This window comes from Delphinapterus leucas, chromosome 19 (assembly GCF_059928025.1).
Source record: "Delphinapterus leucas isolate spDelLeu-1000000601 "Yukka" chromosome 19, BTC_Dleu_Yukka2, whole genome shotgun sequence".
Classification (NCBI taxonomy): domain Eukaryota; kingdom Metazoa; phylum Chordata; class Mammalia; order Artiodactyla; family Monodontidae; genus Delphinapterus; species Delphinapterus leucas.
The window spans coordinates 52,534,287-52,551,391 of NC_143147.1; the positions used below are offsets into that span (position 1 = coordinate 52,534,287).

Genomic DNA, 17,105 nt, shown 5'->3' on the forward strand with positions numbered 1-17,105 from the left:
TGAGCAGGAGATCTGTGCTGGGAGTCAGGACCTTCTTCCCAGCCCCCAGGGAGGCAAACCAAGGTTGGAAATTTCTACAGGTCTTTCATCTCCTGCTCCTCTGTTTGTGCTAATGGAGGGTCCCTGCCTGCTGGTCATATTCAGATGTGGGTGCACATCTGAATCAATGTGGTGACATTGATCTGCCACTAGCGAGCAGAGTAAACCCAGTGAGTGGGCAGAGTTGGTGAATGGACATTCTTGAGGCCAGATGGAGAAAATGGGTGGACCCCTTGTAATTGACACAGAAAAGCTTTCTGTGGGAGCTGGGGATTTCAGTGGTTGAAAGAGAACAGGCTAAACAGAGGGATGGAGCAGGTGGGAGCAGTGCTGTGAGGGAGCAAAGGGTGGCAGGGAAGCCGGACTATGCCTCCATTTCCCCACCTTTCCCTAAGAGATGCGACCAGCACTGTAAATCGACTATACTTAAAAAAAAAAAAAAAAAAGATGCAACCAGCTTTTCTGGCCTTGCAGAGAGGGTTGATGGCACCCTTCAGCAATTCTGGCAGCCAACGGGTTAACCCCTCATGTCAGCTGCCTCTGGGGTGGTGTGAGGAGGTAGGACTCTGAGAAGAAGCAGTTACCTTGGCACCACTGTGGGCATCAGCTCTACTGCTGGAAACCTCCACAGAGCCCAGGCCCTTAGCTGCCAGTCTACTCTTCACTCATCGTCCCGAGTGGTCCCAGGCGCTGGGCTCCTACGGCTTATTCTGGTTTCCCCTCCCCCACCCTAGTATCTGTGGACTCCGCCGGCTGGTGCAGACAAGTCAAGCCAGGGCGCAGACAGACAGATATGCAGTCTCTGACTGCTCCTTGGTCTCCCGGCTCAGCAGCGTAGGGCCACCTGCGCTCTCTGGACGCAGACCTGGCCTGGCCTCGCTGGGAATGCCGAGACTGAATGGGGGGGGCGGGGCCTGGATGAGGGTACAGGGGGCGAGGAGAAATGAGAAATCTGAGATAGACACCACTGATCACAAGTCAGAAACAAGGGAGTAGAGGCGTCGGAGCTCAGAGACGCTAGGCGTGGGTCCCGGTCTCTGAGCATGGGGGTGGAGAACAAGCCAGAAGCCCCTTTTCTTCCTTCCAATCGCTGCCTCTCCCTGGGACCCTCTCCGCCCTCCCTGCGGCCCCGGCCCTTTCCCCTCCCCCCAAAATCCTGCGTCCTCTGCGGATTGGTCCCCGGCCTTCCGGGGGCGGGGCCCGAGGACCCTGACGTCACCTGCCAAGGGGGGCGGGCGGCTAGGGAAGGGGGGTGACGGGCCCCGGCTCAGCACCTCGGAGAGCTCCCTCCCCTGCCTTGTTTTGCTCCGGAATCGCCGCCGGGGGAGGGAGCCAGGGAGCCCGGCCAGAGGCGCAGCGGCTGGAGGATGGCCGTGGAGGGGTCGAGGGGCCCCGGCGGGCAGAGGGCCCAGCCGTGATCCGGCGGGGGGCCGGGGCTGCGGGCGGGTGGCGGGGGCAGCTAGAGGCGGCAGCAGTGGCTACACATCTGGATGGAAGCGAGCTTTGTCCAGACCACCATGGCTCTGGGGTTGTCCTCCAAGAAAGCGTCTTCCCGCAATGTGTCTGTGGAGCGTAGGAACTTGATCACCGTGTGCAGGTGGGCACCGCTGGCGGGCGGGGGTGGGGTGGTCAGGAAGAGGCGGCGGGGCGGGCTGCGGAGACCTGGACTGAGCGTGCCCGCGGGAGGATGCACAGCAGCCGCGGAGAAAAGGGAGGGAGCACAGGGTTAGGAGGGGCGCGTCCGCTATCCTCAGGCCCAGGCCTGGAGGGGGTTTGGAGGTCTGGTCCCTACCCTTCTAGGCCAAGCCAGGCCTATGCCCAGCCTGGGGCCTGGGGGTGAGGGGTGTTTAATTGGCACTGCAGCTTCCTGTGAGAACCAGGAAGTGACATTGTGTGTGAGGGGGAGGGGTGGGGATGGCTGGCTCCCTTGCTGGGGGCGGGAGCTGGGTGGGCAGAGGAGAACTGATGGGATAGGGGGATGAACGCCCTCCAAGCGTACCCTCATTCCCACTCCGGTCAGCCTGGCCTCTCTGGGGTGGGGCTTTTCTGGGAGATTTTCCAGTGCTCAAATCCTGGATCAGGGATGGTGCCCTCCTCCATCTCTGGGCAGTTGCAGCCTACGGCAGGGTCAACTGGGCATGTAGGCAAAGTCCCTGAATGCGTCCAGTGAAGGCACGGCACTGCCACTGCCTTGGGAAGGACTGAGGGCCTGACCGCAGAAGTCTGGGTCTCCTGGGTTCAAGGGGAGGAGATTGGGAGGGCAGAGCCATTGGTTCCTGAGGGTGGGGCTGTCGCAGTGTTGGGAAGACCTGCCCACTTTCCTGGGGCCAGGAAGTGAAGCTTCCCACTTCCCAGCCCTGCAGTGATTCACCCCCGCTGCCCTGCCGTGAAGCCAGGAATGGCCAGTCTCTCAGCCCCCACCTGCACTCATCTCCCCGCCTAGGATGCCCCTGCCAGCTTCCTTCTCCACCTCCCCTCTTCCCCACGCCGCCTCTGAGGGCAGGGTGCCCCCAGTGCAGGGCTCAGCTGTCTTCCCTTGCCAGTCCCACGTGCCTGCACACTGGCCTTGGTCCTGCCCCTTCCCCCAGGAATCAGTGCCCACCTGATGCCCTGGCTTCCGTATCCTACAGCTCCTTCCAGGTTCCTGGGCACACACCCAACCGTACTGCGTCTGTCTCACACCATTATATCCCTAGTGCCCAGCACGGTGCTGTGCACATCTGACCTCTGTAAAAATGCCTGGAATGTTATAGAAGGAATGAGTGCAGCAATGGCGCAGCCCAAACGCGGTCCCCTGCCTCCATGCTCACCCCCCACACCCTGCCAGCGTGTGGTGTAAAACACAGATGGCCCTAGATTCAAGCTCTTATTTTATCAGTTATGAGCTGTACAACCTTGAGGAAGTCTCCTAGCCACTCTGGGCCCTGGGTGCCTCATCATCCCCACTGTGGACGTGAGAGCCACACCCAGGAGTGTGCCGAGCCCTGTGCTTGGCACACGAAAATCGCCCCGTCCCGATGCCATCCTTCCAGCCCCTCTCCTCTCGCTTGATCTCCTAGGTTCCTCTTCCTTCTCTTGCCTGCCAGGACAGCTGGGCCTGTCGAGTGTGTGGGAAAGGGGGGAACTCCCCTTGGCCTAGGCTGCAGAAGCAGAGGTTCTGGTGGATTGGAAGTGCACTTAGAGCTGGGATGTGAGCGATAGAGTTTTGGGGAAGATTGGGAGCATGACAAAGGCTCAGGAACCCCTCGGGCCCCTGCCGCCTCTTCATTGTCACGTGGTTCGCCTCCAGCTCCCAGAACAGTTCCCTTTAGCAGGCCGAGGGCTCCCCTGGGCCCTGGCCGCCCTGTCTCCATGGTAACCTGCAGCAGCCTTGCACCTCTGAGCAGGGGACACACCATGGGGCTCCTGGGGGGGCAATGACCAGCTGCAGCACCCCTGAGGACAGATGGCAGATGGCTGCCATGCTGAAACCAGCCGCAGGCCCCCACTGAGGTCTGACCCAAATGACCAGAAGAAATCACGGGGGCAGGGCTGCATAATGAAGCCCAGATGAATGCCCTAAACACAGGCTATCCCATTAATGGCCCAGCTCCTCACCACCCCTACCCCATGGCCTGTGCTCACCTTCTCTCAGTCCTTCCTGGGATCTGAACCAAAATTTGATGAGACAGGTACCATTGTTCTTGTTTGCACCTGGGGAAAATGGGCCTTGGAGAGATTAAATGACTGTCCAAGGTCACCAGGTATTGCACGGACACAAGATTTGGGTCCATCCAGGCTGCCTCTCCCTAGTGCAACTCCAGCACTGACCTGGCTCTGATTTCAGGCCAGACCAACTAACTCTAAGCCCATAGGGAAGGGAGGAAGGTCCATGGGCTTGGTTGTGCTATTGCCCTGAGAGCCTCAGGGGCCAAGGCTTGAGGGCTGGAGCACAGAGGGCAGAGGAGGCAGGGGTTGGTCGGGGCCTCGGTGATCCTGACATCCACCAGGAGGCCACAGATATAGCAGAAAGAGCAAGGCCTTTGGAGTCAGACATACCTGTTGACTTCTCGCAAGCTGTGTGACTTTGAACAGATCAGTCAGTCTCTTGGACCCTCAGTTACCTTATCTGTCAAATGGAGCTGACAGTGGCAGCTGAGGACCCAGGGCTGTTGTAAGGACGGTGGGATAACACACGCAGAGTATAGTGATGGGCACATCACAGGGCTTGATGAGCTGAGGGTAAAAAGGACAGTTCCAAGCAGCCCCCATATCCCTGGATACCCCACCCCTGCTATGCCACCCATAGGGGGCCATGATGGGATGTTGGGAGCCATGTCTTCCTCCCTGTCCCAGCCCACTGCAGTGACGGCCGGTGGAGATTGCAGGCATAGGGACTGCAGAGGGAGCTGAGGCTCCGGGCAGGACTGGAGGGAGGGACGGGGGCTGCTGTGCTCCAGCCTCTCAGCCCCATTGGCTTCCCTTGGCTTCCTTCCTCTCTGAGAAGCCAGGTGTCCGGGCCCCCAAGCCCCCTTCCAGAGATCTGCTGCCAATGCCCCCTCCCACCCACTGAGTGTGTCAGACCCACACCCTGCACCTCCCCTGGCCCAGTTCTGCACCGCCTGGTTCTGGGCAGCTGGTGTGTGGGTGGCCAAGTTAGGAAGGAGAAGGGGGAAGGGGGGCATCCGTGTGCTGGAAGCCCACCTGGCCACCCACGCATGCCTACGCTCCATGTGCTTGGTGCCAACTCACATGCCCTGGTACAGGTGACCCGCACCCCACCCCAGAAGGGACTTGAGATCGTTCCAGCAATAGCAGAAGGCAGCTCGAAGACGGGGCACAAAACAGCTCCTAACTCCTACCCGACCCCTACCCTTCTCTGACAGAGAGAATGCAACTCCAAAGGGTGGGCAAGGAGGAAGGGGCTCTGGGCTAGCCCGCTGATTCTAGGTGCCTCATCTTTCTACCGATCGTTTCATCCCCTCTCATACCTTGTTCCTGAAGCTTTCTTTCTCTGCCTCTCACCTCTCCTGTCACCCACTTTGTCAATCAGTCTCCCACCTGCCACCCTACTCTCCCATGTCACAGCCCCTCTATGGGTCACTATAGTCTCACCTGTCTCCCGCCATCTTTCCCTCTGCTTCCCCACCACGTCCGTGCTCTTGGTGTCCTCTTCTCTGCCTTCCTTCTACCCCCATCACCTTGTCTTCTCACCTGACACCCTACTGCCCCTTCTCCCTCCCCCTCACCCAGGTTCTCTGTGAAAACGCTGCTGGAGAAGTACACGGCAGAGCCCATCGATGACTCATCTGAGGAGTTCGTGAATTTTGCAGCCATCTTAGAGCAGATCCTCAGCCACCGCTTCAAAGGTGGGCCCAGGTTCCTGTCCCCCCACTGCCCAGCCCTCCCAACTCCCAGCCTTTGGCTTCCAAGCTACCTATCCCCCTCTGATCTACTCTGTGGCTTTCTGAACTCCATCATTCGCCCTGGCCCCAATTCTAGACCATGCGCAGAAGCTCACGCACAGAGCTGGGAAGAGGGGAGGGGATCTTCTGGGCACAAGACAGTGGGTGTCCACAAGCCCCAGCCATGGGTGTGCAGTTATGTGCCCTGTACATACATGCATGTGTGTGCACGTGCGTTTGGGATAGGCACTACGCGCGTGCATGGCTGCTTACACTTATGCATGTGTGTGCCCCATTACATGGACCCTCTCCGAATTCCCTGGTCTTGCTGAGTTGAGCCCCCTCCCTGCCCTGGCTCAGCCTGTGCCCCAGCAGGTCCGGTGAGCTGGTTCAGCTCAGACGGGCAGCGGGGCTTCTGGGACTACATCCGCCTGGCCTGCAGCAAAGTGCCCAATAACTGCGTAAGCAGCATCGAGAACATGGAGAACATCAGCACTGCCCGAGCCAAGGTAGGTGGCCTGCAGCAAGCAGGGCCAGGGCAGCTGCTCCCTGCTCTGGATACAGGAGGGCTGCCTGTTCCTTGGTCCTGGCCCCTGCCCAGGGGCACTGGGGAGAAGGGCCACAGGAGATCCAGACCCAGTGGTGCACACCTGAGTCCCTTCGGGGCAGCAAGTAAAGGTGAGCGTGCTTTCCAGGGCCGGGCGTGGATCCGGGTGGCACTGATGGAGAAGCGCATGTCGGAATACATCACCACAGCCCTACGGGACACCCGGACCACCAGGTCAGACCTCCTCAGTCAGTGTGGACCACAAGTCCCAGTGTGTACATTCATTGCCTAAACACACTTGACCCTTAAGTTCCTGCTGTAACCTTCAGTACCTGGACTACAATTCCCAGTATGCACTGCTAGTTTCCATCTCCCAGACTGTCCACCAGTCAGCTGGGCCTGCAGTCCCAGAACACACCTTTAGCACCACCACCACCTCTTCCAAGTCAAATTCATTATCTCCCATGACCCCCAGCACTGATCTCATGCACAGCTCTGCTCTTAGACACAGCTCTGGACAAGCCTCAACTGTGTATCGTTTTACTTGTTGGCCTTCCCTGGCCTACAACGCAGAGCCCTACCTGCTCCCCAAACAACAGCAGCAGTCTGTACTTGCTACCCACGGCCTCCAGAGCCCCAGGGCTCAGAGCTTCAATCCCTGCACTGTGGGTTTTTAACTGCATTGTGTCTCTAGCCTGTCCTCACATTTCAGAGTTCACGTCAACGTATTTTTGAGCATCTACTGTATGCCAAGCACAGTTTTAGGACTTGTTTCCTGATTTTTAAGGATCTGGGTGATCCAGTACTTGGTGGGGAAGGGGGAGTTCTGAAGATGGAGGTCTAGTCTCAGGGCACACACGTTCTAATAGGTGGGAAACACAGGTGCTATCCCCAGTGGGCCCCAGTCTGAGGGGGTGAAAAGATCCACAGCTGAGGGGTGAGCAGGAAAAAGATACCTCCTTCCTCTAGGAAAGGTTGGTAATAAGCCAACAAGAGACGCTCTGAGGGGTGGGGCTCCCTGGGAGGATGCTAAACCGGCAGTCCCTCACCCCTCCCCGCAGACGTTTCTATGACTCGGGAGCCATCATGCTGCGGGAGGAAGCCACGGTCCTCACCGGGATGCTGATCGGACTGAGCGCCATAGACTTCAGGTGGGGCCTGGGTGGCCGTGGCCATGGTGGGGGGTTGAGGTTGTTTCTCTGCGAAGGTCCGCACTCCCATCCCCTCATACCTGCCCCCAACCCTGTGGCTGCTCTGCCCCCAGCTTCTGCCTAAAGGGCGAAGTGCTGGACGGGAAGACCCCCGTAGTCATCGATTACACGCCCTACCTAAAGTTCACCCAGAGGTGAGCAGCCCGATTGCGGCGGGGGTTGCTGGGTGCGGACAGACAACGGCCCTGAGGGGCGGGGATTGCGGGAGACGGGCAGGCTGGGCGGCATCCTGGTCCCCCTGCCCAAGGGGGTGCCCACTGCGCCCTCCTTCCAAGCTACGACTACCTGACCGACGAGGAGGAGCGGCACAGCGCCGAGAGCAGCACGAGCGAGGACAACTCGCCCGAGCACCCGTACCTTCCTCTCGTCACCGACGAGGACAGCTGGTACAGCAAGTGGCACAAGATGGAACAGAAGTTTCGCATTGTCTACGCGCAGAAGGTGCGCGGTGCGCGGCGGGGGCGGGGCGGGGGGGTGCTTAGAGCCCGGCAGAAGGCGGGCGGCCGCTGGGACCCCCTCCTCTCGCCGCCGGGGCTGAGCCGGCGCCCCCGCAGGGCTACCTGGAAGAGCTGGTGCGTCTGCGCGAGTCGCAGCTGAAGGACCTGGAGGCGGAGAACCGGCGGCTGCAGCTGCAGCTGGAGGAGGCGGCGGCGCAGAACCAGCGGGAGAAGCGGGAGCTGGAAGGCGTGATCCTGGAGCTGCAGGAGCAGCTGTGAGTGACGCCGCGGCCCTGACCCCGGTCCTCGGCCACCCCGACCACATCACCCCAGGGAACCCCCGCCATCGCCCCCACTGAGTCTAACGCCACCTTTCCTTATACCAAGCACCAGCATCAACCCCCCGAGTCCGTCACTGCCACCCGGAGATCCAGCCCCCTCCCCGCCACCGCGACCTAACATCATGCTCGACATAAGGCCCCCCACCAACCGGCTCCCCACTTCACCCTCAACTACCCGACATAAGCTAGAATGGCCATTGAACAGTACTCCTGGGACCCCAAGATTACAATTAAGGACCTCTAATTAATGTGACTCAACGACCTTCAACATGACTGCATTATTCCCTCTGTTCACCACTCCTCTGATCTGCAGCGTAGGTCCACTAACCATCGTCACCCACCGTGACCCCTGACCTCACCCCTACCCATCCCTCTAACCGTTCCCCTTGAAACGTTTTCATCACTGTGACCTCCCAGCATGATTGTGGCACCCCACCCTGACTGACCCCTGCAACATCTCATTATTCCCCTAACCCCCAGCACGAGTGCACTCATTCCTGTCACCGCCGTGGCCCCCCCAGTACCCTTCACTGACTCCCAGGATCTGCCCCACTGATCCTCAGCATTCATACCCATTTCTGCTACCCAGGTTTCAGTCCTAACCCCTCCCCTCACCTCTTGCTGAGCCCCTCTTCCCCACTTCTGCTCCCTCTTCCAGCCAGGCCTGACCCCCCCTCCCCATCCCAGGACAGGTCTGATCCCCGGTGACCATGCTCCCCTGGCCCAGGGTTCCAAGGACGTCACCACACGCCTGGTCAACCAATGGCCGTCACTGGGAACACTCAATGGGGCCGAGGGCGCCAACAACCCTAAGCTCTACCGGAGGTAAGCCCCAGGCAGGCTTGCCTTGGCCTTAGTGCCACTCCCTCCTCTACCAGGGAAGAGGGGCACTGGGGCCGTGGGCCTCTGCCCGCACACCAGCTCTCTGCTTTGCTACAGACACAGTTTCATGAGCACGGAGCCGCTGTCGGCTGAAGCCAGTCTGAGCTCGGACTCCCAGCGCCTGGGAGAGGGCAAGCGGGACGAGGAGCCCTGGGGCCCCATTGGTGAGCCCCCCAATCCAGCACCCATCCCGGAAGGGCTGAGGCCAGGCCTTGGGGCTTGTAGTCAGGCCCTGGCCACTTCCCTCATTCATTCAACTCTTCCCAAGAACCTAGCACAGCAACTGAGAGCTTGGTTTGGGGCGTCAGGCAAATCCCAGCTGCGCCTCCTCTGTGCGAGCTTGGTCACTGATTCCACCTTGCTGAGCCCTTCTCATCTGTAAAACAGGGATGTTGTTTAAAATGATCACCAGTGTTGGCATATGGTGAGGGCTCCATGGCTTTTGGCATCATGACGTCCTCAAGAGCCCCGCAAATCCTCAGGGAGTTCTTCGCCTAACTAATTTGCTCTTAACTCATGCACTCTGTGAACCAGTCGCCTGATCGTTGTTTCCCCCTTTTCTTTGGCTGCCAGGAAGCTCAGAGCCAAATTAGTGGCTCCCTTCAAGAGAATGTCCAGGACTTCAACGCATGCATTTTGTGTTGCCCTCCCCCCTCTGGCTTCACCTTGGTTTCCCACCCTAGTTTTCCCGGTGCCTGGACTACCTGTCTTTTCTTTCTAAAAACCACACTGTACTGGATGACCCTAGATCTTCTTTGACACAAGGCAGGCTATGGACGTGGAACCCCGCCACACTGTGTTTGTGATTGTCCGTGTGTCTGTCTCCCCACCAGACTGTGAGCTCCGTGAGGGCAGGGACTGTCTCGTCCGTTCTCTGTATCCCCCGTGCTTGGAACGGAACAAGTGCTCACCGTGTGTTTAATAAATGGACAAAGAGAGAGGATGAACCCTCGGGGGGAGACAGAGACATAAACTGACGATTACAATACAGTGTCCCAAGCTCTGTGCATGGAAACGGGCAGGTGCTTACCAGGGTTTAACTGAAAAAGGCAAGCGCTCCAGAAATGAGGAAGGTCTCCGGATGGGTGACCTGAGGGCTGTCCCTTCACCGCCTGCACCTGTGCACACCCAACTCACACACGCAACTCGCACACACAGACCAGTTGGCCCCGCCTCACCCGCCCTCTCTCCCCAGGGAAGGACCCCACGCCCTCCATGCTGGGCCTCTGCGGCTCCCTGGCTTCCATCCCCAGCTGCAAGTCCCTGGCGAGCTTCAAATCCAACGAGTGCCTGGTGAGCGACAGTCCCGAGGGCAGCCCGGCACTGAGCCCCAGCTGAGGAGCGGCATGGGTGGTGCCGGAACCCCCTGCCACCTTTCCTCACAGTCCCCCAATCCAGGCCACCCTCCAGAGAATGCTACCCACTCAGCCAGGCGTCTTGGGAGACACCCTTTGCTTCTAGCCCGGTTCAGCTTCTTGCCCGTGGAGGCAGGAGCTGCCAAGGGAGGCAGCTTGGGCCAAGAGGCAGGGGCACCGGGGCCACAGGGAGCCCTCAGGAAGCTTATTCTTCTGGCGACCCTGCTGCCTGGCTAGCTCCCTACCGGACTCTCCTTCGCTCATCTCCCCGCCCTTCTCAGGAGCTGGTGGCCCAGCCTGGCACTGCCGCCTCCCTTGCCTCTCCTGTCTGTCCCTGTGTATGCCCCCGAGTCATTCCTTCCTCAGCCCCCAGGTTGGGGGGGCGGGGCGGGGGGCAGCTATGAGGGTAGCAGGCAAATAAAAACCAGAGGACTGCGAGCAGCCTTGTCTGTGGGGGGACTGGGACAGGGCCCTGTTCTGAGGTTGGCAGGATGCAGCGGGGCTAGTGCTGGGCCCGTAACCAAGGTGATGCTAGACCAGATAAGATCAGGTGTGCCCCCTGGGAGCAGACTGGTCAGAATAATTCAAGAAGTGGGGGGCTTCTGTATCAAGTGTCCTAAATATTCGGTCAGCCCAGGGAAGGACAAAAACATGTAAGGACCCTTCAACTGATACTCTTTGGTAACTCATTTACCCCAGGCAGAGAAGATGCTGGACATCCTGGGTGGCAGGATGGAGAAGGCAAGGCCTGGCAGGACCCCGTTTCCCTTCCATCATCCTGAGCAATACAGCTTCGGCCTAGAGATCCAGACCCTTCCATTAGGCCAAAGCCTGGCAGTGAAGCCACCCTCCCTCCTGGGTTGTCGCTTAAGTGTACCCTTGGAGAGAGGTCTCACCACCCTCTCAACTCAGGGTCCTTATCCCCACCTGCTCTCACTACACTGGGGGAGGGGTCCTCTACATGGGTGCCACCTGGGCAGCCAAGGCCAACATCAAGGTCCCTTCCAGCCCTCTTCTGTGCAAATCGCTCACCAAATCCTGCTTCCCACCCGCCCCAGAGACCCCCACGATCAGAGGCAGTGGAAAGAAGTTTATCATCTTTAGACGCAAGGAATTAACAAGGGTGGGTGCAAACTATGCCGGGCGCAAGGTTTCGCGGCTCCTGGAGGCAGGCCCAGCTACAGCAAACCCACAGGGAAAAGAAGGGGGGGGGAGAAGTTAGCAAATTTGGTCTTGAACTTGAGGGGAGGGCGTGATGATTCCTGGGGCTGGGGAATGGGGAACAGCAGGAAGAAGGTGGTCTGAGAGAGGAGGGGTCGGCGTGGGCCCAGAGGGGCAGCCGCCTACCCCTGGGGCTCAGAGTGGGGAGGAAAGAGAAATGAGGCCCCTCCCCGCAGTGCTGAGGAAAAGGCACTTGGCTCAGTCTCCTCCTGCCCCACTCCCACCACGGAAGAGGTCGAGTCCTTGTCCCCTCGTTCCTTTCAAGGGCCCAGAAACTGTTCCTGGTTGAGCCTCTGGAAGAAGCTTTTACCGAACTCATAAGTGCTAATCATGATGGCACAGGACGGGGCGGCCTTGATGATCCTCGGGAGGAAGCCTGCGGTGGGAGGGGGAGGCTGGGGTCAGAGGTTGGGTCCCCGGGAGCCCCACCTCCACCAGGGAGTGGACACACACACAGCCGCTCACCTGCGAAGAGGCCCCTGGTGCCCGACTCGGCCCGGATTCTCCGCAGCAGCAGCCAAGTGGAGTCCGCGTGCGGGGGTGTCACTGCAAACCAAGGCGAGGCCCTGTAGGACCCCGCTGGGACCCGCCTGCCCTGCCCCGCACCAGCCAGGGCCCCTCACCTCTCACAGCCTCCACCGCTCCTAGCGCGACCTGGCGCTGAGTCTTCACCACATCAAAGGGTAGAGTCAGGATGGCCGCCACCTGGTGGGGTGGGGAGAGGGCTGGTCTCCGTTCCCAGGACCCCCATCCCCTGCATGCGGCCAGGGTCTGCCAGCCCCAGCTAGAGCTTCAGAAGGGCAGGGGAGCGCACTCCTTGACAGGCAAGCAAGGACTCTTTTCCGGAGCATCTGCAACGGCCCTCAGGTCACCCCAAGGACACCTCTACTGGCCACACTCCCAGCCTGGTCAACTCACCGTCCCTGAGATGCCACCAGCCACAAAGCTGATGCCCACGGAGGTCTGGTCCTTCGGCCTGAGCCCATGCAGCCAGCTCTTCACCAACTCATAGTTGAACCAATACAGAGCTTGGGGACACAGGGGTTCATGCGTTAGAGATGGGAAGGGCAGTGGGACAGGCCACGAACCTCCCACCTTTCACAGACCTATATCACAACCACTCCCTCCCAGCTACGAAGACTGCCTGCCACGTGCCAGTTCCCGTAACAGGCCCTCTGCAAGAAGTATCTTGTGAAAACCTTGCTGAATATCCCGCCCGCTGGGGCCACTTCACAGATGAGACGTTCTTGGCTCCGAGAATTTACGTGACTTCAAGGTCAGTAGTAGCAAAGCTGGGACTTGGCTGTAGACCTCTTGGGCTCCCTTACCCCAATCCCTGCACTCCTGGTGCCTACCTGAGAAGGGCACATCCCGAAGGGCAGTGGGACCCCAGCCCAGCCACAGTGAGCGCCAGCCACCTTGAGCCACAGCTGCTCGGACGCAGGTGCCCAGCTCCCGGTATGACAAATGCTGAGCCTGCAGCTTTGTCCGCACCAGCTCCAGGGGACTGATCACAGTCACAGTGCCCACTGCGGGGACCAGTGAGGAGGGGTCAGTTTACAGGTCCCAGGGGCAGCCTGCCCAGAGTCTGGGGGCCTTGAACGTCCCCCCACCCCCACCCCTAGGCTGGCAGAGGTTGGAGCTGGGAGTCCAGACTGGGCTCCGGCACAGGTGGGCTCAAAGGAAGGTGGAAAGCCCAGGGCTGTGCTCACAGCGGGCCAGTGCGCCAGCCACCATGGGTGCGTAGAGATCAGAGGTCAGGGCTCGACCACACAGGAAGGCCTTGAGTTGGTCGTAGGCGGTGAAGTAGATGGCAGTGGCTGGCACAGTCATCACCCTAGGGGTGTGAACAGGTTAGCCAAGACTCCCCAAAGTTCCCAAACCTCCCAAGCTTCTCCTGCCCCACCCAGCCAGCCAACAGGGGAGTAAGGGGTCAGTGGGGTATCAGGGGAAAGCAATACGCAGAACTGGGGTACTCACAGGGTGGCTGGGAGGCCGCTCCACAGGGTCCTCGTGCCCTCATGTCTCACAATCTTCACAAAGGCATCCTGGCCAAGCAGACACCAGCCCAGGAGGAGGGAGGATGAACGTGAACAAGGCTTGTGGTGGGGCTGGCCCAGGCTGGGCCCTAGCCTGATGCCCTCGCTCCTACCCAGTAGCCCCTCAGGCCTCTACACATGGAATTCCCTATTTGGCTCCAAACAGACTCCTATTCACCCTTCAAAATCTTGTGATGGCCCCACCTCCTCAGGAAAACCCTTCCCAAACTGAACTGGCCACCCCTATGTGCTTTGCACTACCCGTTCTTTCCTGGGTCTGCTGCCTGACCAATCTGAATCCCTCAGGAATGCCAACAGACCCAGCTAAGGGTACAGCTGCTCCTCACCACGGTGCCAGTGAAGCGACTGGGGTCCTGAAACCAGGTGGCACAGCGGGCACCATTTGGGCACAGGTACAGGGGCTCTAGGACACCATTGCAGTACAGGAGGCATTTCCCTGTGGATTGGAGAGAGGAGGGCACTGGGGAAGGGGAGGCGCGTTAGCATGACAGAGCCCTGGAACCTCACAGGGAGGTGGTGAGCTCCCATACCTGGAGGGCCAGCAGAGCCTGGGGTCCCTGGGTGGACGTTCTTGTGTAGGACAGAGAGCTAGCTAATATGATCTAGAAACGTGTACTAGTCCGTGGCTGTGAGGCCCCCGTGTGCCCTGGGGAGACTGGGACATCCCTCCCCAGGACACTTACAGGTTCCCCGTGGCGTGGGGCACTCACATTTGGCGTAGGAGAGGCTCCAGGGTCTGGAGGAAGACATCAGCTCTAAAACACAAGGCACTACCTCAAGTCACAAATGTTCCCCACCTGCCCCAGGGACCTCATCTCTGGGGACCCCTGACACCACTCTCTATTGGCTTCAGGGTCAGACACTCACCACTGGCCACCGAGGGGCGCTGAGACTGCAAGCGTACCTTCACCACGTCCAGGGGGGTCACTGGGGGAGGAGGGCAGGTCTGAAAGCTCCTTTTAGGACCCTGCCACGAACCCCTCTTCCAGAGCCAAGTCATTTCTAATCTCTGGTCTGCCCCAGTCCCAAGCTGCCCCCACCCCACCATCCCAGGTCTTACTGAAGAGAGAGGTGACCACGGCCCCAGTGCCGGATGCCACCATTTGCTGGAGGGGACTAATGCCCCCAGGGTCCTGGTCAGCCATCTTGTAGCTTCAGTTCTGAAAAACAAACGTCAGTCAATTGGAGCACAAAACCGGAGTCAGGGGGAGGGAGAGAAAGGAGGCAGAGGCTCTTGGGGACACTAGCTGGACCCTCACCCCACTCACTCACCATGAGTTTCGCATAACCACTTTTTATAGCAGTTACTGTCAACTCCACCTTGCCAAAGGGGAAAGAGGCTCAGAGATGAGGTGACCTGCCCAAGGTCACCGTGAGAGTAGTTAAGAAGGAATCTGGGAGAGTCATCCATCAGTTAACGAACGGTAATGACCCACCACCATTCCTCACCCTCGCCATACTGGCTTACTGTGCACCTCTTCAGTGCACGTGCCCGGGTTGGCCTGGGGGACCCAAAGATCAAAACGCCTGAGCCGCCCCCCTACGCCCCCCACTCCAGCACCCAGCCCCAAGGCGGGCGCATGCGAGCCTCGAGTCACCGGACGTGGAGAGGTAGAGCCCGGCAGGGAGGGAAAGGTAACAAACCTGAGGGCGGCGAAGGGTCCGTCCACTCTCTGGGACTGCAGGCGGGGGTGCCCGGCCCTCCCCCGCGCCCGTCCTCCCGAGGCCGGAGGGCCAAGCCCCAAGCCTGGATGGGAAGGATAATCGCTCTGCTCCCTCTCCCTCAAAATCTCTTTCTCGGGGGAGCCGGTCGAGAGTGCGGGAAGTAAGGATGGGGAGACAAGGTCGCTCTTCGCCCCTCGGCGACACTCTCTGTCCTGGCCCCGCGCGCAAGGGGCGCCCGGTGGGGCCGACTAGGTCGGCCCGCGACTCCCGGCCCCCATCCAGGCCCGGCTCAGGCTCCCGGGACCCCCAGAGACCCGACTCCCGCCTCCGCCCCCCGCCGGACCCTCAGCCCAGGTCCAGCCCCACCCACCTGGCTCTAGGCCGGTGCTTGCGCGGCGCGGCGCCCGGGGCCGAGCGGGCCCATAGCGGCTCCGCGGCCGGGACCAGCCCCGCGCCCGCTCGCTAAGCACCAAGGCCGACTCGGAAACTGGACGAGCCCGTCCCGCCCCTGGACGGCGCCGCGAGGCCCCGCCCCCCACGGGCCGACCGGCCGCCTGCCCGGAGGGAGGCCGGCCCGCCCACTCGCGGCCTCCTCTGGGTCCCGCGCTAACGCGGCCCCGCGCCGCGGGTGCCCCGCCGGGCCCGCGCGCCAAGGTCGCGAGTCTCCACGCCGCGCTTGACCTGGCGGCAGCACCGTACTTGACAGCGTATTTTCGCCAACACCACCCCACCAGCATGCCGGCCGAGCGCTGCTCCCGCAAACTTTCTAGACGAACGTGGGTAAAGCACTCTCCCCATTTCCCTCATTTGTTTGGTGGCGGGGGTTTGAATCAGTTCTTCCAAGGCCATGGGGGGCGATGAAATAGTGCTGGCAAACATTAACCCATCGGGCTCGTTGCTGAGGTTTTGCAACTTTACGGCGACCGTATCAAACAGGGTCGTCCCTATTTAACAATCCATCGAGACTGCAACTGCAAAACCACTTGACAAAACTGAGGGGTACCCTGCGGGTGTGGGTAGTGAAGTTGACGAATAAGTAACCCGGGCCAGGCAGGCTGGACAGAGAGGAAAGCCTGGCCCGGGAGCCGGGAGACGTGGGTTCAACCGGGTTTAACTTGGGCTTCGTCCCACCTCCCTGTGACCCTGGGCAAGTTACAACACCGCTCTGGGTCTCGGATTCTTCCTTCGCACAGGAATAGGACTGAGTAGGGGAGAAGGAGACCGACATTTCTGTGTTGGTTACTCTCACGAAACCTGTTTCTTCTACGTCTCAGAACTTATAGTAGATCATTATTATTATTTTTTTTTTTAGTAGATCATTATTAACCCCGTTTTACAGACGACGAAACGGAGGCTTAAAGTTAAGAACTGGACAAGTACCTCCCCCGCACCACATTGCCTCCCCGAGTGACAGGTGGGCGTTAATCCTGGACGTCTCTGATCCCGCTTCTCAGGAGCCGTATTTCTGTCCCGGGCCAGCCCCGCACCCGAGACCCCATCAGCTGCCTCGCTTTTAAAACTTTCGTGCGGCGAAGAGTGTCCTAAGAGAAAAAGGAACACCGGCTGCGAGCCTGCGCCTTTAAGAAGGGTAGGCTGTGATTTTGACGTCACCAGCTCTTCCGCCCCTCACCCCGAGAATGGTCGCGTCCGGGCCTGGAGTCGCCCGCCAGCCGGTGCACGCCGGGTTAGCACGTGGGTTCCAAGGGGCCAACCGTGTGCTTTCCCTGAGAAAAGACTTTGCGGCTCTCCACCGCTAGGAAGCCCGAAATGGGGGGCGGGGAGTGACCCGTGAAGTGCTGCTGATCAAAAGGGCCCTGAGAGAAGGCGCCCTTTACATGCCCTTCCCATACCAACTGAATTCTGAAATGACACAAAATAATTTTATAAACTGACAGGGTGAGAACCCAGCCCCTATTAGGTTTTATGTAAGTTATGACTTACACAGTTTCACAGCCATCAGCCA

General features: G+C 59.8%; 2 protein-coding genes across 15 annotated transcripts; one reads left to right on the forward strand and one right to left on the reverse strand.

The window, feature by feature from the left end:
* Positions 1-1,295: 1,295 nt before the first annotated feature.
* Positions 1,296-11,287, forward strand: RUNDC3A (RUN domain containing 3A). Of its 6 annotated transcripts, none has more exons than XM_022565156.2 (11): positions 1,298-1,636; positions 5,272-5,387; positions 5,799-5,932; positions 6,119-6,204; positions 7,032-7,121; positions 7,235-7,315; positions 7,457-7,622; positions 7,736-7,893; positions 8,647-8,784; positions 8,899-9,005; positions 9,415-10,028. In XM_022565156.2, exons 1-11 carry the CDS (start codon positions 1,530-1,532, stop codon positions 9,432-9,434), a joined length of 1,203 nt encoding a protein of 400 aa, XP_022420864.1. In that variant the 5' UTR covers positions 1,298-1,529; the 3' UTR covers positions 9,435-10,028. The 6 variants fall into 6 exon arrangements, with proteins under 6 accessions (XP_089757440.1, XP_089757441.1, XP_022420864.1 ...); XM_022565155.2 differs by having other exon boundaries at positions 1,299-1,636; positions 5,784-5,932; XM_022565153.2 differs by lacking the exon at positions 9,415-10,028 and adding an exon at positions 10,037-11,287 and having other exon boundaries at positions 1,300-1,636.
* SLC25A39 (solute carrier family 25 member 39) lies at positions 11,272-16,635 on the reverse strand. 9 transcript variants are annotated; one of them, XM_022565166.2, is made up of 13 exons: positions 15,513-15,643; positions 15,122-15,224; positions 14,538-14,637; positions 14,345-14,404; positions 14,188-14,247; positions 13,804-13,913; positions 13,398-13,465; positions 13,130-13,254; positions 12,773-12,946; positions 12,336-12,445; positions 12,041-12,122; positions 11,883-11,963; positions 11,272-11,793 (listed from the first exon to the last, which is right to left on the reverse strand). In XM_022565166.2, exons 3-13 carry the CDS (start codon positions 14,620-14,622, stop codon positions 11,678-11,680), a joined length of 1,071 nt encoding a protein of 356 aa, XP_022420874.1. In that variant the 5' UTR covers positions 14,623-14,637; positions 15,122-15,224; positions 15,513-15,643; the 3' UTR covers positions 11,272-11,677. The 9 variants fall into 9 exon arrangements, with proteins under 9 accessions (XP_022420874.1, XP_022420865.1, XP_022420875.1 ...); XM_022565157.3 differs by having other exon boundaries at positions 13,804-13,937; XM_022565167.3 differs by having other exon boundaries at positions 14,188-14,232; positions 15,513-15,642.
* Positions 16,636-17,105: the final 470 nt, after the last annotated feature.

Bases quoted from the DNA above. Each gene is read 5' to 3' on its own strand.
- RUNDC3A (XM_089901314.1), top strand. From the start codon at position 1,530: ATGGAAGCGAGCTTTGTCCAGACCACCATGGCTCTGGGGTTGTCCTCC. The intron at 1,637-5,271 runs GTGGGCACCGCT...CCCCTCACCCAG, and splicing joins AACTTGATCACCGTGTGCAG to GTTCTCTGTGAAAACGCTGC. The intron at 7,894-8,646 runs GTGAGTGACGCC...TCCCCATCCCAG, and splicing joins CTGGAGCTGCAGGAGCAGCT to GACAGGTCTGATCCCCGGTG.
- SLC25A39 (XM_089901318.1), bottom strand. From the start codon at position 14,622: ATGGCTGACCAGGACCCTGGGGGCATTAGTCCCCTCCAGCAAATGGTG. The intron at 14,248-14,344 runs GTGAGTGTCTGA...GACTTGAGGTAG, and splicing joins GCGCCCCTCGGTGGCCAGTG to TGCCTTGTGTTTTAGAGCTG. The intron at 13,255-13,397 runs GTGAGTACCCCA...TCACACCCCTAG, and splicing joins AGCGGCCTCCCAGCCACCCT to GGTGATGACTGTGCCAGCCA.